The 26472-nt window shown below is 37.8% G+C and overlaps 5 protein-coding genes across 5 annotated transcripts; 1 reads left to right on the top strand and 4 right to left on the bottom strand.

Moving 5' to 3' along the window:
* Positions 1 to 3653: 3653 nt before the first annotated feature.
* Positions 3654 to 4718, bottom strand: LOC145220937 (uncharacterized). The gene has a single exon (XM_080087990.1). It carries the CDS (start codon positions 4554 to 4556, stop codon positions 3873 to 3875), a length of 684 nt encoding a protein of 227 aa, XP_079944116.1. The 5' UTR covers positions 4557 to 4718; the 3' UTR covers positions 3654 to 3872.
* Positions 4719 to 5161: 443 nt separating this feature from the next.
* LOC145211923 (uncharacterized) lies at positions 5162 to 6007 on the bottom strand. Its single transcript, XM_080080072.1, has 2 exons — positions 5962 to 6007; positions 5162 to 5427 (listed from the first exon to the last, which is right to left on the bottom strand). Exons 1-2 carry the CDS (start codon positions 6005 to 6007, stop codon positions 5162 to 5164), a joined length of 312 nt encoding a protein of 103 aa, XP_079936198.1.
* A 9247-nt stretch (positions 6008 to 15254) lies between these two features.
* LOC145214380 (uncharacterized) lies at positions 15255 to 18551 on the top strand. The gene is made up of 4 exons (XM_080082893.1): positions 15255 to 15300; positions 15788 to 15931; positions 17378 to 17467; positions 18427 to 18551. The coding sequence occupies exons 1-4, from the start codon at positions 15255 to 15257 to the stop codon at positions 18513 to 18515; spliced, it is 369 nt and encodes a 122-aa protein (XP_079939019.1). The 3' UTR covers positions 18516 to 18551.
* A 1960-nt stretch (positions 18552 to 20511) lies between these two features.
* Positions 20512 to 22603, bottom strand: LOC145211907 (U-scoloptoxin(05)-Er1a-like). The gene is made up of 4 exons (XM_080080071.1): positions 22558 to 22603; positions 22080 to 22229; positions 21000 to 21083; positions 20512 to 20600 (listed from the first exon to the last, which is right to left on the bottom strand). Exons 1-4 carry the CDS (start codon positions 22601 to 22603, stop codon positions 20512 to 20514), a joined length of 369 nt encoding a protein of 122 aa, XP_079936197.1.
* Positions 22604 to 24277: 1674 nt separating this feature from the next.
* On the bottom strand, positions 24278 to 26472 carry LOC145214000 (uncharacterized). Its single transcript, XM_080082426.1, has 4 exons — positions 26427 to 26472; positions 25812 to 25952; positions 25347 to 25433; positions 24278 to 24368 (listed from the first exon to the last, which is right to left on the bottom strand). The coding sequence occupies exons 1-4, from the start codon at positions 26470 to 26472 to the stop codon at positions 24280 to 24282; spliced, it is 363 nt and encodes a 120-aa protein (XP_079938552.1). The 3' UTR covers positions 24278 to 24279.

Here is a 26472-nt window from a genome sequence, read left to right as displayed (position 1 = left end):
CTGTACAGCATCTATAAATTATGTCACTGTATTAAAACTTATTTGTTTCTTTTGTTTCTTTGATGATAATATCTCCTTTCTAATTTAAAAAAAAACGCACATGCTTGATTTTATTCTGATTAACATCACTTACCAAGAAACACGAAAATAATCGAAATATGTCTTGTTTACGATATCAGATGCACATAAACCGTACTTTTTCGTTTTACAACATATATTTTTTCGCGTATTCGCCTAATAAACGGATTATGGCCTATTATGGATTTGTAATCGTTCATTTCGTCAAGCCCGACTCATTTGGACTGAAACTTAATTGTTCATGTTAAGTTGTGGTCAGTGGTGGCATTCAGCCGGTTCGCACCGGTTCTATTGAACCGTCTCACGAAATTTTATGAGATCAGCGAACCGGTTAGCATTACTGGTTACTGTCAATGGACTTTTTGTAACAGAACAAGCTAAAAAATGCGACTCTTGTGATAGAACCGGCTGACAAAATTTTATGAGTTTAGCGAACCGGTTAGCATTAGTGGTTACTGTCAATGGACTTTTTGTGATAGAACCGGCTGAAAAATATGACTTTTGTGATAAAACCAATACTACTGGTTGTGGTCAACATAAATTATACAATGTAGCGTCCGTTTATTTCAATCGCAAATAATAGAATGACGCGTCAAACCAAACGCATAGCAAACGTGCGCACCAAACGAAAAAGGCAAAACACACGCACAATAGGAAAAAGGCAAACGTAACGCTTCGTAAGAAATAAATAAGCGACAGGGGTCGCACATAACCCCTCTTCAGAAGCGAGAAGTTTTCACATTACGCAAGAAAAACACAAAAATCACTGTATTTGTCCAAAAAATGGTTGTGTTTTGTTGTACGCTATGTTTTTTTGGGTGGTCTGCCGCGGCGAGGAGGTTGCTCAACAACAACTGGCTGACTCAGGTCAAGATGTGCAGGTTTAAGGCGGTCAATCGATATCACCTTCTCTTTACCTCCCATGTTTAATGTAAAAGTTTTGTTGGATCGCGCTACCACTTTAAATGGTCCGTCATATGGCTTTGTCAGTGGTGGACGATGTGTGTCTCTCCGAATGAACACATAGTCACTAGCCGCCAGACTTAGTGGTATTGCTGTTTTGACATTGCCGTGTCTGGACATAGGAGTTGGTAGAAGTTTGTTGACTGCATCCCGTAGAGCAGGTAAAATTTGGGAGGGAGCTGATTCATCTCGACAGATGAAATCTCCTGGCACTGCGATTGGAGAGCCATATACGAGCTCTGCTGAAGATGTCTGTAAATCATCCTTGGGGGCAGTTCGAATGCCTAACATAACCCAAGGTAATTCGTCAATCCAGTTTGGTCCAGAAAGGCGAGCCATCAAAGCACTCTTTAAGTGCCGATGAAATCGTTCAACTAATCCGTTCGATTGAGGGTGAAAGCTTGTGGTGAGATGAAGTTGTATTCCAAGCAGTTGGCTTATCGTTGACCATAACTGGGACGTGAACTGCGGACCACGATCAGAAGATAGGTGCGTTGGAATTCCAAACCGTGAAATCCAGACCGAAAGGAAAGCTCTGGCACAAGTTAGAGTTAAGGAATCCGCCATGGGAACTGCTTCTGGCCACCTTGTAAACCTATCTACTATTGTCAGCAGATATGTTTTGCCCTGTGACGGTGGTAAAGGGCCAACAATGTCAATGTGAACATGTTCAAAACGGGAACGAGGTAATGGGTAATCCACTAGAGTTGATCGAACGTGTGTGTGGATCTTTGATTTCTGGCAAGCTGTACACTGTTTAACCCATAATCCTACTTGCTGTTTGAGCCCGTGCCACACAAATTTTGAAGCTATTTGCTTGCGCGTCGTGCGTATTGACGGATGTGACAAACAGTGAATAATGTCGAATACTTTCTTTCGCCACGAAAGCGGTATGATCGGTCGCGGAGTGCCAGTGGAAGTGTCACACAACAGTGTTAAACCAGAGTTGCCAATAGTTATGTCCTCAAGTTTTAGGTTTGTAACTGCTGTACGGTATGATTGCACTTCTTTATCAAGTTGCGCATTCGCTATAGCTTTGTAATCGAAATCCAACATCACCTGGTGTAGACTTGAGACAGTTATCCGGGACAATGCGTCAGCGACTTGATTATGTTTCCCTTGGATGTGTCGAACATCAGTGGTGAATTCGGATATTGCTGTAAGGTGGCGTTGTTGGCGCGCTGACCATGGATCAGACACTTTTGCAAACGCAAACGTTAACGGTTTGTGATCAGTAAAAGCAGGAAAATTGCGCCCTTCAAGAAAGTATCGAAAATGGCGGATTGCCAAATGCAAAGCCAGTAACTCTCTGTCGAACGCGCTGTACTTTGTTTCTTGTGGTCTGAGATGCCTGCTGAAAAATGCTAATGGCCTCCAGCAACCTCCAATTGCTCAAGCACAGCACCAACAGCTGACTGAGACGCGTCGACCGTCAGGGCGGTTTGTGCCTGAGGTATAGGGTGGTGAAGTAGCGTTGCTGCAGCAAGTGCCTTTTTAGCCTTGTTAAATGCTGCAAGCATTGTGTTGTTCCAAACCAGGTGTTTTGGTTTGCCCGAAAGTGCTTCATACAATGGCATCATGATTTGCGCTGCACCAGGAAGAAATCTGTGGTAAAAATTTATCATGCCAGCAAATTCTTGCAGGCCTGGTAGATTTGGGAAAGCTTTGAATTGCCTTGACTTTGTCAGGTAAGGGTCTGGCACCAAATCTATCCAAGCGATGGCCGAGAAAATCGATTTCCGTCAGTCCAAACTTACATTTGGCCAGATTAATGACAAGTTCATGGTCAGCTAATTGTTTAAAAAGCTGCTGAAGATGATTGCGATGTTCGTTAGCTGACTTACTTGCAACCAATATGTCATCAAGGTAAACAAACACGAATTTTAAAGACTGACAAATTGTATCCATCATTCTTTGAAACGCTTGAGCTGCAGTTTTAAGTCCAAAGGGCATACGCAGAAACTCAAAAAGCCCAAACGGCGTTACGACAGCCGTTTTGGAAATGTCTGCTGGCGCAACGGGTACCTGGTGATATCCTCGAACCAGATCGATTTTAGAAAAAATCTTAGCCCCTGCCAGTCGTGCTGTAAAATCCTGGATATGTGGGATCGAGTAATGGTCTGGTTGTGTTGCTGCATTAAGGCGCCTGTAATCGCCACAGGGGCGCCATCCACCTGATGTTTTGGGAACCATATGAAGTGGAGACGACCATGGACTGGATGAACGGCGGACTATTCCCAACTCCATCATTTTACTAAATTCTGCCTTTGCAATGGCTAGTTTTTCGGGTGGAAGTCGTCTTGCCCGAGAGTGCACTGGTAGGCCGCTTGTGGGAATGTGATGTTCCACACCATGTTTTGGCATTACTGCAGAAAAATGTGGCGTTGTTATGTCCGGAAACTTTGCCAAAAGTTTGGCATAACTTGATTGTGCGTTGCTAATTGCGTTTAGGCGAGGTGCCGCTTGGTTTGTCTTGCCTATGGTCATGCTAGTTAACGACTGAGCATGTACCAGACATTGCCGTTTAACATCAACAAGTAAACCGTGCGCTCGAAGGAAATCTGCTCCAAGTAGTGGCCTAGATACGTCGGCGAGCACAAACTTCCATTGAAACTTGCCGGACGGAATATCAAGAGAAATTAACTTGGAACCGTAGGTTGTTATATTGCTGCCGTTAGCTGCTGTGAGATTTTGTCCCTTGTGGTTCATTCTCCTTTCATAGCCAGAAGGCGGAAAGACACTGATTTCAGCACCAGTGTCCACGAGAAAGTTGCAACCAGAGGCTCGATCCCACACGAAAAATAAGTTGTGTGATTTGCCGGTTGTCCCATTCATTGTGGACAACCGGCCTTGGCGTTTCCCTGTTGTGCAGCACATGGTGGACGACATTGTCGTGCATCTTGTTTGAAACGCCGGTGGTAAAAACAATATTGACTACTGTCGTTGCTGTTGAAAAGTGTTGTAGATTTAGCTTGCCTCTGCTTTCTTAATTTGGCAATGGTGTAGTCTGTGTTGCTCGTCCGAGCAAGCCATAACTTATCCGCCTGTTTTGCCAAATCGCGAGGGGTTTCCACATCTTTTTGAACGAGGACAATACGAATATCTTCCGGCATATGTTGTAAAAACAAATGTTGGAATAGAAAGCAAGACTGGTGTTTTCCCATTAGGGCTAGCATTTCGTCCATAAGTTCAGAAGGTTTTCTGTCACCGAGAGGTGCCATGTTCAGCAGGCGTGCTGCTCTTTCTTGATTTGATAAATCAAAAGAATCCAGCAGTCTTTGTTTAATTGATACGAACTTGTTTTCTGCTGGAGGATCTTCCAATAAATCGATTATACGTTTTGCTGTATCTTGATCAAGTGCGGACACTACATAATAAAACTTTGTTTGGTCTGCAACTATGTTTTTTAATGCAAATTGTGCCTCAATTTGTTGGAACCAAACACGTGGTTCTGCTGACCAGAAAGTCGGAAGTTTGATCGCAACAGCATGCTGGGTATCCCCGTCGGTTGACATGCTTATTTAATGAACTCCAGAAAAGTCGTTTCTGGATTTGGGGTCACCAAATGTAGCGTCCGTTTATTTCAATCGCAAATAATAGAATGACGCGTCAAACCAAACGCATAGCAAACGTGCGCACCAAACGAAAAAGGCAAAACACACGCACAATAGGAAAAAGGCAAACGTAACGCTTCGTAAGAAATAAATAAGCGACAGGGGTCGCTACAACAAGTTAATATTGTGATCTCAATTAAATGCTGAATGAAACTGATGATGTATTATCACCACAATAGCAAAGAAAACATCTCATTTTGCACAATTACGTGACGTAACAGACACTGACATATTTAATACGACCAGAGTTGCCATCACGTCCTTATTTCTAAGAAATGTCTTTGACTTAAGTACTTATTTTGTTTTATTTTCAACAATTACAAGGAACAGACTGACTGGAAGGACAGTGAAATGCCTGCTTCAGGGAAAAGTAAACCTAGACCTGAGCTGTCGCGAGATGCACAAGTATTTTAAACGAACAAGAAGTTGCTGCAACTGATTATTTTAAAGAAAGACATAACCGGTTGACTTGTTGTATATATGCATAAGTGGTGAACTTTGCTCGTTCAAAAGTTTGCCAGTAGCAACCCGGAAACGATTGCTCCAATCATAGCGAGGATGCTTATCTTCACACTGTTTGAGCTGTTGCAGAGGTCTGCAGAATACAAAACTATAATTAGGTCTGTGTGAAAATAATTTTGTGCTGTATTATTCTGGTAAATATATTTGTCGCATTCAGTCACGTATTTTTCGGGAATGGGTGCAGTTTTGCAGTCTGATGCTGCTCCAACCGCTGAGTTGTATGCGCAAGTGTAGCACTTAAGTGCATTGCCTGGATAAAACAAGCAACAAATAATCTATAAACAAAAAAGCACGTGCTTAGAAGGGATTTAGAACAAATAAAGCCACCAATTGTTTAACCAGCCAAACTTTCAGTGTTATTTTTTGTATTTAATTGTAAAGTCATAAGCCATTTTGACATCGAAAGTCTTTAACCCGACTCAGGAAGCGCTGATTGAAGCATGTGCCTATATAAGGCATAACATCGTGGCTTTCGGTCTTATTGTACTGTCTGAACTTTTACAACCAACATTGTTCCAAAAACCAAAAAACAACATACATGGTTTCCAAATACATACATTGTTCCAATAACCCATATTGCCTTGCAATCATTTTTGGCAATAAAAATAGCAAAAACTTATTGGTAAACTCCGGTTTCATTTTGTACATTTGTTATGCCTTTCGAATTAATGTAATATTTTTATTCTGCAATTGAATGTATCGCTTTGCGACATTCATCTGAGTGACAGATTTTTTTACTCGGGTTTTATAATATGCCCAAACCTAATTCAATATACGAACTTACCTTCAACAAACAAAGCTGTGAATACTAACAAAACTTTGCAGTTCATTTTTATTTGCATCTCAGAAAAATCTCTTTCTACTACAACGAAGGTCATAATTTCTACTCAGAAGAAAATGAGAAATTACAATAATTACAAAAATGTCCAACTACGATTTCCAAGTCTCAATAAATCTAAAAATCATTTTTGCCAGACCTTCGTTGTATGTAACTGATCACAAATGTCACTAATAGCAGAACTGTAAGCGAAACCAAACTTTTCAGTAACAAGTGGAAATTACGATTTTTTCAAAGTAACAAGTGGAAATTACGACAAATCCAGGTCCGTTTTATTTAAACTGAAGCCAGAACCTGCCTGCCCAGCCGACTTCCAACTTTTACTGACAATATATTCATGCAAACTGTATGTTTTCAGGTTGTGACGCGGAAAATAAATATCCTGTTGAGAAAATCGCAATCCTACACGTGGACACATATCCTGGATATACGTAGGTTTGGTCAGTTTCTCATCCGGAAACACTCACCAGTCAACAACTGCTAACCTACGCTCAGCAGGTGATTTGTTGTTAGTTAAAGCAGCAGAAAAATGATTGACGTTTTCTTAGGGCAGTGGTTCTCAACTGGTGGTTCATGGACCACTAGTGGTTGATGATGACTCTTTTGGTGGTCCATAGGACGTCCACTAAATTTGTTGATAAACTAGAGATGATTGCATATTCCATATTGAAAGACTATCAAAATGTTAGCTGTTAATACTTAAATCTCACTTCTTAAAACTTGATTTTAAAGAATTATGTTTTAAGCTTAAATGGTTATTTCGTATGCATACTTCAATCTTGCTCCAAAAAGAAATCGTCCACGATATTATTTTTGCTGGGCCGGTGGTCCATGGCCCGAAACGATTTGAAAACTGCCTTAGGGCTTGCCCTGCACGTTGCTTAAGGGCATCACTACATCAAAACGTTAATTATTTCTCGAAAGACGATGTAAACAACATTACACAGCCGAACAGGTGTTGCCAATAGGGTTGTAAGAAAACAGCCTGAAATTGGAACTCGAAGCATAAAGTGCGCAGGAAAACCCAATAGTCGATATAAGATTAGAACCCACATCAGCCGGTACCAAGCATTTCCATATGACAGAGGATATTGAGTAGAAACATTTAGTCTGTGGTTGGGTTCGAACCTATGTTGGAAGCCTTAACGGGGCGTCCTTTCAACTAAGCTATTTGGTATGGCGCCTTCAATGGATCTGGCGCATTGTGATTTATATATGAGTGTGCCGTGATCGCTGGTCTGCATGGATACTTCCGATCATGGTACGTGTGTAACCATGGCTGATCTATGGTCGAACTGGTGATCTCGTATTACAACTGTAAAATGTGCAGAATACGAGGCAGGCGGCCTCAACACTGCGACAGTGATTGTAATTCAACTTTTGACGGGTTCACCACTGAGCATGCGCAGCTCAGTTGTTAGAGCGCGAGTCCGAGAAAGTTAAATTCAAGGCCGATTCCAATACGAGTCTATGTTCACCAACTATTTTAGTTTTTTCTCATCATGATTTACCGACCACTATGAGAGTTTTGCTTCTGTGCCGCAAAAAAAAAAACTGTCCATGACTCTTGTTAAATTTGTTTCGACGTTTTGTGGATAAACTGCACTTGAGATAACTTAATTCTGTGAGTAGTTTTTGAATTTTATTAGCTAAGAACTGAATATGACACATACAGAAAACCTTGGTTTAATCCTGACAAATGTTTGGGTGCAAACGATGCAAACGAGTTAGCGAAGACTTGGTTTAACCGAACCCGGCTTAACCTATGTTTGTGTTCATTTGCAATTTAACAGAGCAATATAAATTGATAAACATTACCACAAGTTTCAAAATATCGCTCGCGTTGTTTTATAAATTTCATAAACGAAGTTGCAATTAAGGTTAGATTAAGGTTAGTTAGAAGCAACGAAAACACAATAAAGTGCAATAAGTTTCGCTTTCACGTGTGAAACAATGTTGTTTTTAAAAAATTTCCTAAACGAAATCGAAATTGGCAAGAAGCTTAATAGTAGAAGCAACGAAAATTAAAAATCGCAATAAAATGAAAAAGCTGTTGCTTTCTTGTGTGTAAAACAATGTTATTTTTAGGAAACTTCCTGAACGAAATAACAGTAAAAGTAACGAAAATTGATTACAATCGATTTCGCTTTATTGTGTGTGAAACAATGTGGGTTTTAGAATTAGAAAGCTGCTGGTGACCAAATACGGTTTTGGATTTTAAGTTCGTCTTCCGGGTAAAGGTTGGTTAAAGTCTTTAAATATTGCAGTTTGGAAAAATGTTGCTTTAGTTGGTCATAGACTGGACGTAAACAATATGTAACTTCTACGATTAGTTTGGTGATAGTTTAAGAGTTTTTTTGCAATGAGCTACGCTGCTTGATAATGCATCAAAACTTTGCACTTAATTCATTTTTTACGCTTGAAATGTGTTTTTGATTTACTTTTTGCATTGTTTTAATTTGTAGGTTACCTAAAATAACAGTTGTGAAATTCCGATAAAAATGAATTGCAAAATCCTTCTAATCTTTGCAGCTGTGTTTGTCGGTGGTAAGTTGGCGTTTTGCATGAAACATTGCATTTAAAAATCTTGACTTGTACAAAATTTATTTCGTTGTTAGGTTTGCGATCAAAAACAAATGTCACCTAAACAGTGTTTTATTTAAGGTTTGGTTTGGGTGACCGCTAAGTAGGTTTAAGAGACCGCAAGTGTTTCATTTAAATACAAAAAATAGCAATATTTGCTTATTTGGGAAACCGCTGGAGAAATTTGACACCTTAAAAAAACACTACACCCAAATATCACTATTAATAAAAAGTAAACAGTTCAATATTAATATATTGACACTGAGCCGACTTTACATTAGTTCCCAAGCAGTTGCTTGTCCATTGTGATCCAGTTTCCTCTGTGGCGTTTGCCCAGTTGTGGAATCGCGCTGACTAGGTGAGACATTGGTTTTTACCCTGTTACTCCCAACAAACTCAATTGCCGTTGGATAGTTACCCTAGCCAATACGGTCTATCTCTAGCACCAGCTGCACTAATGAGACCTTGTATCTTATATTTGTGTTTTATTTCAGGCAATGCACTCAAGTGCTACAGTTGCAGCTATACGGACTTAGGGTGTGAAAACTCACTGGTTCCTGAAAAATATCTCAAAAATTGTATCATTTTCAGTTCTTGTCTGAAAAAAGTGACAACAATTTCGGGTGTGTATACAAAGATTGCTTTTACTTATTTTTGTTTTTTTGTTTTTTTGGCCAAAACAACTAGAAGACAACTTTCGTATGCGTTGTAAAACAGTGATTGTTACCCTTTACTTTATTACACAGGGGTGTCCACAACAGAACGTAGTTGTGGATGGGCATTCGATGGTTGTGTGGGAGGAAAGTGCACTTATTCGTGTGAAACCGGTGAGTGGATATTAGGTGTCTTTCACGATTTGTTGGTGAAAACCTGACAACGCATTCATGGTGTGGTTGCATAACTTAAAGCTTAACGACAAAATTAGGGAATAGCATGTTTGCAGTTCAGCCTACTTATCTGCTATTGGACTGTCTTTACTAACATATCAAACTCACAGTAATCAAAACTCACATTAACTTTTTTGTGTTTGCAGACCTCTGCAACAGCTCAAACAGTGTGAAGATAAGCATCCTCGCTATGATTGGAGCAATCGTTTCCGGGTTTCTACTGGCAAACTTTTAAAAAAAGAATACATCGTCTATAAACACCTCACTATATTACAACTTATTTACAACACAATCTAATTTTGATTTCTAACTTTTTCTGCTAAATTTTTCAAATACTGTACAGCATCTATAAATTATGTCACTGTATTAAAACTTATTTGTTTTTTTGTTTCTTTGATGATAATGTCTCCTTTCTAATTTAAAAAAAACGCACATGCTTGATTTATTCTGATTAACATCACCAACCAAGAAACACTAAAATAATCCAAAACCTGTCTTGTTTACGAACAGATGTACTTGAAACCTACTTTTCAGTTTTGTCACAAATATTTAATCGTGTATTCGCCTAATAAACGGATTAAAGCCTATTTAAATGAACGGATTATGACTTATTTTGGTTTCATAAACGTTCATTTCGTCAAACTGGAATCATTTCGACTAAAACTTAATGTTTGATTACGTTGGGTTGTGGTCAACATAAGTTATTCAAATTAATAATGTGATCTCAATTAAATGGTAAAATAAACTAATGAGATATTATCACCACAATAGTAAAGAAAACATCTCAGTATATGAGTTGTCGCTGCCAGGCATAATATCAAGTTTTTCAGAGCTTTTCCGGTAATTGTATTTTATCCCGACGTTTCGACGTCCTAGACCAGTGGTTCTTAACCGGTGGGAAATTTCCCAAAAATAATAAAAGACTCGTTATGTTGTACCGGCTTTAACGTTTGATTGTCGAGTAGTGTGTTGTCTTTGTAGCAGTCTTTTATTATTTTTACATCTTTTATTGCCTAAATAACTTTATTTTATTTCTTGCTTAGAACTGAGGATGCCATTATATCGGCGAAATCAATATTATTTTTTTACAATACATTGCAACACGAAAAACACAGATTGATTTAGGTGTACTGAAAACTTTAGTTTACTAACCTATGATTATCCGTAACTTGAATCATCTGTCATGAGCGCACGTTGGTTCAGGACGATTTCTGTAAAAGCACAGTTATATACTCAAGATCTAAACTTTAAAGCCCAAACTTCCTATAGAATGCAACTTTCGTCATATAAATAAAAACGAAATGTGTGAAATAACATTTATTTTTGAACACGTTGCTGTAACGTAAATCGTTGGTTTAGTATCGTTGGAAAATGTTTAGTTAAGTTCTTGATGTTGTCTTATATTACCTGAGAAAACCGGTAATTACAAAACTTCCGCATTGTACAGCAGTAGTTCTCAAACTGTGCGTCGCGACGCCCTGGTTCGCCGTTTCAATTTTCCAAGGGCGTCGCAAAATAGTTCCGTTTCGTGGCTTTTTGTTGTTGTGTCAATAAACACAACTTTAATAATAAGTTTCCGTGTTAACTTTATTTACTGGTGCGTCGCAAGTCCAGAAAACTTTTCCAGAGGCGTCGCAACACCAAAAAGTTTGAGAACCACTGTTGTACACAATAGCGGCAAAACATTGACTAGCAAACAATTGTTTGGCGTCATAAACAAGACACTGACCAAAAGAGGTTGTAGTTTTAAAGAACGTGTTTTTGCTTTTATGCGAAAGCTATCCTGATTTTCTTCAGATTTTACGATGTTTTATGCAAAACCGATACAACAAACCAAAATAACCAAAGTGGCCCGCCACCACATACTCGGCGCCTATGGGCCCAATCATTCGTTATCGTGCAGTGGTTTCGTTGCGTTGTGACGTGCTTGCGTTCCATGCTTCTTTCCTTTGTTCATCGTGCACTGCACTACGCGCATTCAATGTTACTTACCCTGATGAAGACGACCTGTATAGGACGTCGAAACGTTGGAATAAAATTACATTTGCCAGAAGAGCTCCATAAACTTGATAGCGACTTGATTACAACTAATTAATTCATCAAGCAGGAAACAGCTGATGGGTTTAAATAAAAGGGGTTTGAATAAACCTGACTTCACATTCACCCACATTTGTCACAATGTCACCTTGGATTAAAAAATTGAGTAGAGTTTCGGTCTTCAGGTTTTGTTTCCAGTTTTACGCCCGTTTGGTTTCTTTTCCGCACACAGCTGAGTCTTCAACAAAAGGTGACGTTTACACAACAAGTGATTTGTTGATAGTTAATGGTAAAGTAGTCAAATGATTGACGTTTCCTCAGGGCTTGCTCCCTTTTGCTTAACAACACCACTACATTCAAACATAAACTATTTTTTGAGATACGATGCAAACAATATTACACAGTCGAAAAAGTGTATCCCATAGGGTTGTAAGGAAACGGCCTGGGTTTCTAACCCAAAATTGGTCTCTAACCCAAAAGCGATTGGATACAAACAGTTCGGCTATCTTGGCCACTAACTGGGGAAAGTCGTGTAATTTGGACCCCCTAAGTTTGAACCTTCATAAAATAAAAAGTAGTCCTTCAAATAAAGGGCGGTTTATGCGATTCGTTAAGTTATGACGCTGAGTATTCATTTGCAAAAAAGCAATGTTTGGATATTAACGTAAAAAGAGTAAAATGCATTTAAATTTTTTTCGCGAAGTGGTCTATTTTACACGCATAGTGTGTAATTTGGACCAAAGTCGTGTGTAAAATGGACCACTTAAAATCCGTGCGACCTCTCTTTCATGAGTTCCTCAAAACGAACGTTAACAGCCTTAGATACCAACCTAATCAAGCTTTTATTACATTACCACAATGTTTCACAAAATATTTCAATTTTAATGAATGAAATCAAAAATGGGATAAAAAATTAAAATGAAAAACATCTTAAAGAAAAAAAGGCCATAAATGGAATTACTAAGATAGCTGAAATGAAAGAAAACTCGCAGAATACTGCAAAACAGCACAATGATGGCAAGTTAAAGCAATAATTGGTAAACCAAAATATAATGAATGTAAATCCTGCACTGAGCTTTATTATAAGCTACCCGGTCCAAATTACACACTTTCACACGCAATTTTTTTGCCCAATTTATTTTACTTTTGGAAAGTGTTAACGGATTGTTCTTTGTATGCTAAATGCATTAATAATTGTAACTCACAAAAATCATACCCACTGAGATTTACACTAAACAGTAATTTAGAAACGCAAAAAGTTTGAAACCTAAAAAAATTATCAAATTTGCAAATTCTGTTTTTCTCTCTATAACAAACGGAAAGTAGAGCATCAAGTTTGGAGCTTGGTGGCCGTAAACCTTATATCAAGTCCTTTTTCAAGCTATATAAGAGATATTATGCAACTTTGCGTATATTCCGAAATATAGGCAAGTTCCAAATTACACGCAGGGTCCAAATTACACGACTTTCCCCCTATATGTCAAAAACAACATTAATATATGCTTCCATATAATTTCTACCAAATATTATGTCCACGCAGACCTAATTTTAGTTTTGTTTTTGCAGATCTCTAGCTCAAACAATAAAGTACAATGGATTTTGCTTCCTTGTGTGGGAAACAATGTGGGTCGTGGGAAATATCCTAAACGAAATCGTAATTAGCAAGGAGCTAATAGAAGCAACTGAAGTTGAATACCACATTGGGTTTTCCTTCCTTGTGTGTAACAATAAGGGTTTCATATAATTTCCTGATCGAAAAACAATACGAAAGTTCCTGGTACGTCCATTGGGTTTTGGAGTTAACCCTTTGAGGGACACACTTTTTTGTGCACTGCTTTTTTTAATTCAGTCAACAAATCTTAGTTAAAATGGGTCAAAAAAAGTATTCCCTCAAAAATTTTTTTGTAATTTCTTAGTTTGTTTATTTTAGAGCATGGTACATATATGTACCAGCAACCATCTGGGGGAATTTTTTTTTGAAATTTTTTTTTTTCAATTTTGGTGCAAATCCATTATTATAGTAAAAAATGTATTCAAGGATCACTGTAAGTAAACTTTGTTTACTAACAAATACTTGTATTCCATGTATTTGATTAGTAAATACAAAACAACAAACAAAACCTACAAAAAACCCGTCAACAGCATACAAAAATGCCAGAAAACTTGTAAATATAGAATAATGGTGCAGGTATTTCAACAATAGTTGTTGTCATTACCGGTGTAGGATTTCAGTTCAGTAAACTGAGCTTCACAAAATATAAAGATGAAAAGGAAATGCTAGTTTTGTACGAAGAAATCATAGATAGCAAATGGTAACAGGTCACAAAAAATTAAAATACAACAAAATCAAGCACAGAAACTTATTTTTTATGATAAAGTTTGAAGCATTTCCTATCCTTTGCACAACAAAGATATGTGCCACACTGGACATCCTTGTTGTTGGTCCTGTTCTGAATCTTTTGACATGTGCAAAGCTTACACCTTTGTATATTGTTGATCTTGTCAATTGTATTGACTTTGCTAGATCTTTTCTTGCAAATACTGGAATTGTGGCCCTTGAAATTTGATCACATGTTCATCAACGGAAGAAAATAGGACTGATAGAAATGATGCATTAAAATCCTGTAGTACTGGCCTAATTTTAAAAGCCCTATTATACATTGGATCATTTCTCGGTTTCATATTTTCATTGTTGTTGAAGTTCAACTTTCTACAGATCTCTTCTAATCACTAGGATTTTGGTTTTTTGCTACCGTACAATCAAGCATTGAACTGGCAGCAACAATTTAGAATCTTTTAGGAGAACCTTAACATCTTCTGCATCTAAAGCAAGGTCATCTTCAGTGTCGCTAACATCAGCAAACAAAATTTCCTCCACAATGCTATATGTCAGTGGAAAAACTAACTTTTTGTTCCTGTCACTTTTGTTCTGAAATGTCTTAAAATACAAATAAAAAATACTAAAAACCTTAAATGTGCTGTTTTGTAGTTCTAAATGGACTTAAAAAACAAACAACAGCATTTTTCAACAAAACTGAAAATTTTTGACTTTTTTCCCCAAATGGACAGTGGTACATATATGTACCATAACATGTATGTCCAAAATTTTTACATTTTTACTTGGGTTTTATTTTTTAAAACTAGTAATTATTGATAACCAACACATAAACAATAAAAAACGTTATCAGTCACTTGTTTTTATGTTTTTGTATACTTGCCAGTAAGTGAAACACCTATGCCCTTGAGAATGACCGAAAACTGACTACTTTAAGGCACAAAAACAGCTGATCTGAAGGTGGCAAGTGCAAAAAAATCATAGAAATATAAACATTAAACCCAAATTGAGAGGTTGTGTGAAAATTGTATCGATCGAACAACAAATTAATTTTCTACGATGCTTCAAAGTTGTGGTACATATATGTACCAGTAACCCTCAAAGGGTTAAGGGAATTTACGTTCGTTTTCCTGGTAACGGTTTTTGAAGTCTTTAAATATTGCAGTTTGGAAAAATGTTGCTTTAGTTGGTCATAGACTGGGCTTTAACAACGAGCAACATTTCTGAGTAGATTCATGATAGTTTGACATTTTTTTGCAATGATCCACGCTGCTTGTTAATGCATCAAAACATTTGAAGCTAATTCATATTCTACGATAGAAATGCGTTTAATTTACTTTTTGCATTGTTTTAATTTGTAGGTTACCTAAAATAACAGTTGTGAAATTCCGATGAAAATGAATTGCAAAATCATTCTAATCTCTGCAGCATTGTTTGTGGGAGGTAAGATGGCGTTTTCCATGAAACAGGGTTTCAAAAAATAAAAATTAATGTAAAAAAATAATTGCATTTGAAAATCTTGCTTTGTACAAAAAAAATTTCCTTGATTTGAAAAGGTTTGGAACAAAAACGAATGCAACCTAAATATCACTACTAATAAAAAGTAAACAGTTTTATATTAATATATTGTCACTGAACCAACAACACTTTGGTTCCCAATCAGTTGCTTGGCCATTGTGAGCCAGTTTCCTCTGTGGTTTATGCCCAGTGGTGTATGAGTGACGACCTATCTCTTGTCACCAGCTGCACTGATAGGACCTTTTTTATTTTACCTTCACCACATCGTAATGTGGCAAAACAACGTCAGACAGACATCGGCGCGCAATAAACTCGGTGTTCGGTTTGAAGTCCGTGCTGCAATTACTTTGAGGAACTGATTGAAAACCGCCACTAAATGCGGGACATGTTTTATATATGTGCTTTGTTTCAGGCAATGCTCTCAAGTGCTATTCTTGTGGGTACGACTCTGCGTCTGGCGTGCAAGCAGACTGCCAGAGTCCACCGGCTGCAAAATATCTCCAAGATTGTCCGAGTCTCAGCAAATCTTGCCTGAAAGTAGCCACAACACTTTTGGGTGTGTACACAAAGTTAGTTTTCATTTATTATAGTTTTTTAGGCTCCCAAATACAAAAACTCTAAAATGAGTTTTATGCAGATCTATAAGGAATAATATTTGATGTTAGTGGTTATAAATTTATCCACCTTGACATGCTTTGGTGCGATTTTATAACGTGTTTATCATTAAAACTCGTTGTTGACCCAAAACAACTAGATTTTTGTTTGCGCGCTGCCCAATTCCGTGTATATTTTATGCTTCAAATAACCCACAACTATCTCAAATTAGAAACAATTTTAATGCAAAGTTTCAGATGTTGTATTGCGCCGCATTGGACTGCTACATTTTTTACCCTTCACTTTATTACACAGGAAATACCGCAACAGTTCTTAGTTGCGGAATGGGAATAGCAACACCTGATGTTTGTGTAAACGGATTATGCACTTTTTCGTGCAAAACCGGTGAGTTGGTATGAGATGTCTTCCACAGTCACGGTGTGTTGGTAAAACTGACCACACATTCAGTAACATAACTTAACGTTTCATGACAAGCAGCGTAAATTCGTACACAAATAGGGAATAGCTTAATGATGAAAATAACGGCCCAAATAGAAGCAAAAAAAGCGACATCCTTTATTGTTCAAACGTTTCAGCAAATGCTCATGCCATCATCAGTGATATACAATAAAGCATGTCGCTTTTTACGTCTATTCGGGCCGTTATTTTCACCATTAAACTTATGAACAGATCCATATGTAGTGTTCCAAGGGAATAGCATGTTTTCAAAAAATAAACTTCATTGTCAAAAACCCACTTATTAAATACGTAAAGTAGATTATATTAAGCAAGCTTCTTGGAAACAGACATTAGACAGGTTAGCTAGCTTAGCCACCTTACGGCACTCTACGTTGTTGTACGCTGTAAAGCCTACACTTGTCAATACGGCCTATCTCTCGTCACCAGCTGCACTAATGTGGCCTCATGGGTCAAAACCGGGATTAGCTCAATATCTCATATTGGACTATTCTTGCTAACTTATCAAACTCACAGTAATCAAAACTCACATTAACTTTTTTGTGTTTTGCAGATGGATGCAACGGACCAAACAGTGTGAAGTCTACGCAAGCAACATTACAAAGTCGAACAGGTGTTGCCAATAGGGTTCAAACGTTTCACCAGCTGCACTGATGAGACCTTATATCTTATATTTGTGTTTTATTTCAGGCAATGCTATCAAGTGCTACAGTTGCAGCTCTCATATTCGTGGGCAATCAGACTGCGAAAACTCACCGGTACCTGCCAAATATCTTTTAGATTGTAGCATCTTCAGCAGCAAATCTTGTGTTAAAGTAGCCACAACAATTTCAGGTTTATGCAAAGTTTGTTTTTATTTATTTTAGTTTTTATGACCCCAAATACAAAAACAGAAAAATGAGTTTTTGTTATCCTTTACTTTATTACACAGGCTCACCCACAACAATACGTAGTTGTGGAATGGGAATAGCAACACCTGATGGTTGTGTTGGAGGAGTGTGCACTTTTTCGTGTAAAACCGGTAAGTTGATATGAGATGTCTTCCACAGTCACGTTGTGTCGGGAAAAACCTGACCACACATTCAGTAACATAACTTAACGTTTCATGACAAGCAGCGTAAATTCGTACACAATTTGGGAATAGCTTAATTATGAAAATAACGGCCCAAATAGAAACGACATGCTTTATTGTTCAAACGTTTCGGCAAATGCTCATGCCATCATCAGTGATATACAATAAAGCATTTCGCTTTTTACGTCTATTCGGGCCTTTTTACGTCTTATTTTCACCATTAAACTTATGAACAGATCCGTATATAGTGTTCCAAGGGAATAGCATGTTTTCAAAAAATAAACTTCATTGTCAAAAACCTACTTATTAAATATGTAAAGTAGATTATATTAAGCCAAGTTCTTGGAAACATACATTAGACAGGTTAGCTAGCTTAGCCACCTTACAGCACTCTACGTTGTTGTACGCTGTAAGGCCATGCCTCACATATGGATGGCTACACTTGCCAATACGGCCTATCTCTCGTCACCAGCTGCACTAATGTGGCCTCATGGGTCAAAACCGGGATTAGCTCAATATCTCATATTGGACTATTCTTACCAACATATCAAACTCACAGTAATCAAAACTCACATTAACTTTTTTGTGTTTTGCAGATGGATGCAACGGCCAAAACAGTGTGAAGACGACGCAAACAACACTTACAACAACATTACAAAGTCAAACAGGTGTTGCCAATAGGGTTGTAAGAAAACGGCCTGAAATAGTGACTCGAACCCGAAAGTGGACAGAAAAACTCAATTGTCGACACAGGATTAGAAATCTTGTGAACACGAAGCCGCCTAAATACAAACAGTTCGGCCATCTTGGCCACTATATGTCAAAAATAACATTACAATATACGTTTCCATATAACTTCGATAAAACATTATGTTCACACAGACCTAATTATGGTTTTGTTTTTGTAGATCTCCACAACAACTCAAACAGTGTGAAGATAAGCATCCTTGCTATGATTGGAGCAATCGTTTCCGGGTTTCTTCTGGAAAACTATTAAAGAAACCAAGCTGCTGTAAATCATGTTAACCTAACTTGTAACTAATTTGTTTTCTTCATGAGAATGTGTCCAATAATATTTGCTTTTAGTTTTATAAAACGCACAGCCTAAACTTAATTTTTTCTGGTTAACATTACAAACCATTAAACACAAAAAAAATCCAAAACTTGTCTTGTTTACGATAACAAATGCGCTTAAAACCTACTTTTTCTGTTTTGCCACAAATATTTAATCGCGTATTCGCCTAATAAACGGATTAGGGTCTATTTGAGATTTGTAAGCGTTCATTTCGTCAAACCGGAATCATTTGGACTGAAACCTAATGTTTGATCAAGCTGGGTTGTGGTCAACATAAATTATACAAGTTAAAAATGTGATCTCAATTAAATGCTGAAATAAACTGATGACATATTGTCACCACAATAGTAAAGAAAACATCTCAATATATGGGTTGTAGCCGTCAGGCATAATATCGAATTTATAGAGCTCTTCCGGCAATTGCATTTATATCCCGACGTTTCGACATCCTACACAAAGATTATAGGCCTAATCTTTCGTTATCGCACAGAGGTTTCGTTGCATTGTGACGTGCTTCCGTTAAAGTATTTTTTCTATTGTTTATAGTACACTGTTCTAGTCGCATTCAGTGTTATTTTTTTCCCTGGCGAAGGCGACCTGTATGAGACGTCGAAACGTCGGTATAACATACAATTGTTAGTACAGCTCTGTAAACTTGATAGCGACTTATTTACAACTAATTGATTTATCGAGCAGGAAACAGCTTATGGGTTCAAATAAAAGGGGTTTGATTAAATCTGACTTCACATTCGCCACATTTGTCACAATGTCACCTTGAAGTGTTGGCTTAATTCTAAAGTACGAAACCAATTAAATGATTGATGTTTCTTTATATTCCTAATTGGTCCGCAATTAAGCGCAACAACCATAGATGGACAAAATCCAAAGTTAGAGCGCGTATATTGCCACAAGATTGATGTAAAATTTAATTTAACTATAAATCACCTTGTCGAATGCAAATTAATGAATAAAGTAATAAGTAAGCGCATTTAAATGATTTATGTTATTGGTTTCTGTTCCTGGTTTCTGTTTTTCAATCGTAGCGCAACAACCATATATGGACAAAATCCAAAGTTACAGCGCGTACATTTGCACAAGATTGATGTAAAATTTTATCCCATTGTACAAATCACTTAGTCGAATGCATCTAAACAATAAGGTACGAAAGCAATTAAATGATTGATGCTATTCCTTGCTCCTCGATCAAACGCAACAACCATATATGGACAAAATCCAAAGTTAGAGCGCGTATAATGTCACAAGATTGATGTAAAATTTTATTTCACAACAAATTACGCAGTCGAATCCAAATTAATGAATATGGTAAAAAACAAGCACAATTAAATATTTGATGTTTCACAATCTCTGTTCCTTGTTTCCTTTCCTCATTCGTACAACAATCAACAACATATATAAGTTATAAGATTATGGATACCAAACGTTGCCACAACCGCGACGTAATAGCTTGTACGGGTCACAGTCACACAGTCCAATGTGCGTTAAATATCAGAATTGTAAGCAAATCCTAGTTTAAACCAGAACTGAATTTACCCCAGAAAAGTTTTAATTAGGTACTGACAGCCCGTTATTGCAGCAGAACAAAGAAAAGGCGTAACACAAATACTCACATTTTGGGATTTTCTGATTTATCGCGAAACTTTAAACATCTTAGAACCAACCAGATTGTGCCACGTATATATTTACGATCAAACGTCAATTGTCTGCCACTTTTAGGGAAGCCAACTGTTAAACTTGAAACATAGGAAAAAATCAGTCATTTGTTTTTTCAAGTATTTTTAAGTGACATTAAATCAGACTATTCTTGTGACACAATTTTTTTCGGGTAAAGGTAAGGATTGTTGTCGAATAATACATAAAAATATAACAGGTTCACATATAGGTGGTGGACCTCGCCCGTTCAGAAGTTTGCCAGTAGAAACCCGGAAACGATTGCTCCGATCATAGCGAGGATGCTAATCTTCACACTGCTTGAGCTGTTGCATCTATCTGCAAAACACACAACAACGATTGGTTTAATGTGAGTATAATATAAAATAGGCTATTGCTGCCAGGCATAATTTTAGCACCGAGTAATGATCATTTATCAGTTTTATTGTAAACAATCGACGTTTCGACGTCCTTTTCAAGACGCCTTTATCAGGCATATCTTGCAAGACAAATGTCTTAAGGCGTAATAAGGCGTGAAAAGTAAGTATATTATGTCAGTTAAGTACTTTTATTTTAAATACTTGTATGACAACACGTAGGTGTGTGCTTGTTTTGAAAACATTTGTCATTCGCTTATGATGCATACACTCAAACTCGTAAAACCTCATCCTACAACACGTAGCCAGGTTTACACCCACATATCCTGTTTGCGCAGGAAAATATCTTCTATCCACTCACCGGTTTTACAGGAATATCTACACGCTCCAGATCCCAAACAACCGTCGGGTGGCGATCCACAACTGCGAACTATGGTGGTCGTCCCTGTACAATAATTTGAAGAGTTAAAATATTGCATTTAAATGCCAAAAATATATTTTGACAGCAAAGGCATCAAGCCAATAGATGATAAGTTGCAGACAGTGCACACTGTTTCGAACTATGATGGAGGCATGGCTTTCCAGCCTGTGGCATCTAACAAACTGGAGTGCTGTTACATGGCTACACTATCCAATATGGCCTATCTTGCGTCACCAGCTGCACTGATGAAACCTTATAGCAGTGGTTTCCTACCTTTTTGACCTTGCGGCACCCTATCAAAGAGATAAATAGTTTGCGGCACCCTGGCAAAACGGGATCAATTTTATGAGGTTTCTGTATTTCAAATAACCGTATGAAATAAGAAGCTGGAAATAAATGTGATACGCGAAACTTAATACAAACTGAAACTCGGTTAGAAAAAAATAATGTCCGCACTTAAACTGGTTAAAGTTATGATAAATACTGGGCAGCAGTATTGCAATATTAATATCTCGCGGCACCCTTGAGCATTGCAATTGGCACCCCGGTTGGGAACCACTGCCTTATAGGTTGAAACAATGTGCACTGTCTGCAGTTTGTATTTTTACCTTTCGTAAGTTAAACAACCAGTATTACAAAGCAATATGTAAATGCAAAAAAATGAATTCCCAACTTTCTACAAATGTGTAAATGAACATAACACTTGCCCGGCCCGAACCCGAAACGTTTTTGAGAAGCTCGTTTTAGGCCCGAAATTTTGATTGAGAGGCCACGAAAGCCTTGCAACAAAGGATAAGAAAAAAGACAACAAACACAATAAAAAATAGTAGACAATGGGGTAAACAATACGTTTTAGCGTAGGGTGGGCAATAGATTCAAGCCAGAGACTTGTTACTTAGCTGAGTGATTTTATTTAAAAAATGGCAGAAACGGAACGTAAAGTCAGGCCAGTTTTAAGCCCGTTTTCTCACAAATACCTAAGCTCGAACCCGGCCCGACTTGCAACTCTGGCATACACACCTACTACTTCGACGACTACTTTAACACAAGCAGTAAGGGAACTGCTACAATTTAGGAGATAGTTTTCAGGAATAGGTGCGCTTTGGCAGTCGGGTTGGGAGTCTTTAAGAATGGTGCTGTACGTACAGTTGTAGCACTGAAGTGCATTGCCTGGAATTAAAAACACATATAAAGCACACCACTTCAGTTAACCTTTTAGCTTTAACGATATAATTAATGAGTAACTTTCATTTATTTTATATCTTGCACATCATTTTTTCTAAAAAAGTTTCAGTAAGAAATATTTACAAATTTGCAAACTTTTTTTATTTAGAAACTAGCAAACTTTATTTGTCATGAAATTCGGTAGTCAATTTGATTGTTTTTACCTTGGGTTTTTGAAAAGTATTAAATATTTTCCTAAACTTCGTTATTACCCATTAAACACGCGATTTGAACAGCCATTTTACACAAAGCAACGTGATACGTGTTGACTCACCTCCAGCAAACAAAGCCACCAAGAAAATCAATGTTTTACGAATCATAGTTACTTGTAATGCAAAATATTTCTTTCACAATTGCTGTAAAAAAACGAATATCATAGGATTGAAAAATAGAACAATGCCTTTCCAAACTTCACCTTGCTAACATACAAGGAAACACTAAAAGCTTATCCGTGTATCATAGTCTTAACCGTAGATAATTCTGCTGTGTCCTGCTAACTAAAAACAAGACAATGATTATTATCATTCAATCTACCTGTACGTTAAACACTTTTATAATCATCATTTCCGTTAACTCATGTGACTCTGTAACGCAGAAACCAAACTTGCGGAAATCACAACCTACAAGTGGAAGATACAAACCCGGGAAGCGTGGATCCGTTAAGAAGTTTTCTTCACGTAAAAACACCAACACGAAGTTTTGCATTCAACCCACAACATGGCGTCAACACGGTCCTCTTTCACAAAACAAGCATTTCTAACATGGGTAGAATTGCTAACACCGCTCACAACACGCCGGTTTGGAGAGTTCCGGCAGATAGCGCAACGGAGCATAGGCGTTTCCGGTAACAATAAATGCTAAGTCAGTGTGGTGAGTTCCTGTATTACTAGCTCTACCACTTTCATGAAGCTAACGCCCCCGCCGTGTCAGGTGCCCTGCCTTGATCCTTCTCCTTTCTCACTTGATCCTCATAACCTTTTCATTCAGTTCTATCCAAGTGGGTTTTGTTACTTTCGTGTTTTTAACTTTTAGGCCTATCCAGTGGTGGAATTCAAATTTTTGTCAGCCGGTTTTATCACGAAAGTCATATTTTTCAGCTGGTTTTGTTACAAAAAGTTCATTGACAGTAACCAGTAATGCTCACTGGTTTGCTGATCTCATAAAATTTTGTGAGACGCTTCTAAAGAACCGGTGCGAACCGGATAAATCATCCCACCACTCTACCTATCCCCCGGTTGCCATACAGTCCTCATTTCTAAGGTTAGTCCTTATTTTAAGGAGCAATGTCTTAGAAAAATTTATATTCCTTATTTCTATGGTCTTAAGTAATTACCTTGTTTGAAACTTGAGTCATTATTTTGTCTTATTTTTAACAAAAACAAGTCAAATCCCCGCAACAAGTAAAAATAAACCTAACCCTAAGCTGTCCTGAGATGCAAGAAGTATCTTTTACGGACAAGGAGTTGCTGGAACAGATTATTTCTGGCAAAAAATATGGCACGTGATATGACATGGCTCGTATAAATGCAAAGATTTGTTTAAAAGCATTCATTTTGTTGCGTGTAAACTTATAATGCTTTTTCCCTACTTTGTTGTCCATGTCGGTGGCAACCCTGCCTATACTAACGATTTAGAATACTAAGTCACTCACAGAAGCAAAATGCTATTATAAGATTTGTTGTTGTTGTTGTTTTCAGATAAATGAGCCAATGTAGAGGTAAAAAAAAATTGTCCCAAAGAAATATATCAGAGGAAATCGAAATTGTCAGCAATGGATTTTTGACACCAAATAAACTATCCTTGTGACCAATCAAAAGTGGTTTGGAACCCCGGTTGAGGAAATCACGGTGGAGTGATTGATCCCAATAAGAAATATTTAGGTAAGTGTGTTTTTTTGTTTCGAGTAACAGCAATAGTAGTTGTCGATTAATGAAGAAAAATATAACAGATTGAAGAAATATCTTGTATATATACATAAGTGGTGAACTTTGCCCGTTCAAAAGTTTGCCAATAGAAACCCGGAAACGATTGCTCCAATCATAGCGAGGATGCTTATCTTCACACTGTTTGAGCTGTTGCAGAGGTCTGCAGAATACAAAACTATAATTAGGCCCGTGTGAACATAATTTTGTGGGAAATTATTCTGGTAAATATTTTAGCATGTTGCAATTGACATTTGAATTTTGTTGAATAAAGTAGCTCCCTTGTGCTCACGAAATTGTTAGTTCTATTCCTGGCTCGGGTAGCTACTTGTGTTTCTCTGAGCAAGAAACTTAGGCAGCACTGTTCCAACCCAAGCTAAATTGGGCTCACAAACTCCCTAAAGCGAAAACTTAAGAACAAAAATTGAGCGGGCTCGCAATGAAACAGGCAGCTCTGCGCAGAGTTGTAAGTCGGGCCGGGTTCGGGCTTGTTTTAAAAAATACACGTGCTCGATTCGGTAGAGCTACTAACACTGAGCTTGGGCTGGCCCCCGACCTGAGAATTTCTGGTAAGTGGCGCAAAAGAGCATTAGCGTTTATGGTGCTGACTCAGCTTATTCTTACCATAAACCCAAATTGCTGAGTCAGCACCATAAACGCTAATGCTCTTTTGCGCCACTTACCAGAAGTTCTCAGGTCGGGGGCCAGCCCAAGCTCAGTGTTAATGGTTCCACCGCTCGATTCGGGCCTGACTTTACACTTTGTGTCAGCATTTAAAAAAATATTTCGCGAGCTAAGTAGCCAGTTTCTGGACCTGACCTAATGTCAAACAGCCCTAAAACGCCTTGTTCAAGACCAATTGTGTGTTTGTTGTCATAGTCTTTTCTGATGCGTTAATGTATACGCCTGTTATTCAAACTTTCTGGCCTAAACGACTTTCCCAAAAGCGATTCGGGTTCGGGCCGGGTTTTGAGCTCCAGTTCCTGGCGTATTTACAGCTCTGACTCGGCGACAGACTCTTAATACATTCAGGCATTGTCCGCTCACCAAGAATCAGAATAAAGCAGACTTCGTCCGATCATGAGGTTTATATCGCCACCAACGTGAGTTGTATATCAGTTCTTAAACCACTTCCACTCACCAGTCGTGCAAGAGTATGAGCATGCTCCAAACACGCATCCATTTACACCACCGCCGAAGCCACAACTGCGAGATATCACTGTCGAACCTGTTCAATACAGAGAGGGGGATGATATGGTCACACAAAACACTTTTGTCATTTTCAGAGCGTTGTTATTAAAACTTCGGATGGTTTAAGTAAAATATAACGAATATCAGCTTTATTACCTGCAAAATGGAAGATTGTTTTTTGTTTTTTTGGCAAGTTTTGGATTTGCAAAACTTTAACTTATTCTAATCATGTTTACGTCACACAAATACGTCACACTATACGTCACACTATACGTCACACAAATACGCCACACTATACGTCACACTATACGTCACACAAATACGTCAAGGAACAGAAATAAAGACAAAACAAACAAATTATTGCAATATTGTTGCCGTTTATAACACGAAAAACCAAGCAGTCAAACGTCATCACCTGCTGATTCAACAACAGCTTTAAGGCAAGTTGTTTCTGTAGAAGCGCATTCAGTCACGTATTTTTCGGGAATGGGTGCGCTCTTGCAATCTGACCCCACGACTGAGTTGTATGCGCAATCGTAGCACTTAATTGCATTGCCTGTAATAAAACAAGCAAGAGACGGAATAATGTTTGAGCAACATAACAACTTGGCTATAAGGGTTTTAGAACAAATAAAGCCACCAATTGTTTAAACAGCCAAATTTTCAGTGTTATTATTTGTATTAATTGTAAAGCCATGAGTCAATTTGACATCGAAAGTCTTTAACCCGACTCAGGAAGCGCTGATTGAAGCATGTGCCCATATAAGGCATAACAACGTGGCTTTCGATCTTATTGTACTGTCTGAACTTTACAACATTGTTCCAATACCACATATTACCTTGCAACCATCCTGTGAAATAAAATTACTGAAATTACATTTCGGTTTTCATTTTGCGTTTTACATTATCATAGTTTGTTTTATTTTGCAATTGGAAGTATCGTTTGGTTTGTTCGACAATATTTTATCGGACAGATTTTTTTACTCGGGTTTTAAAATATGCCCAAACCTAATTCAATATACGAACTTACCTCCAACAAACAAACCTGCAAATACTAACAAAACTTTGCAGTTCAT

The sequence above is a fragment of the Phallusia mammillata genome, chromosome 1 (assembly GCF_965637545.1).
Source record: "Phallusia mammillata chromosome 1, kaPhaMamm4.hap1.1, whole genome shotgun sequence".
Taxonomy (NCBI): Eukaryota; Metazoa; Chordata; class Ascidiacea; order Phlebobranchia; family Ascidiidae; genus Phallusia; species Phallusia mammillata.
The sequence above is the reverse complement of the archived record's forward strand: the minus strand, read 5'-3'. Positions and strand labels throughout refer to the sequence as shown.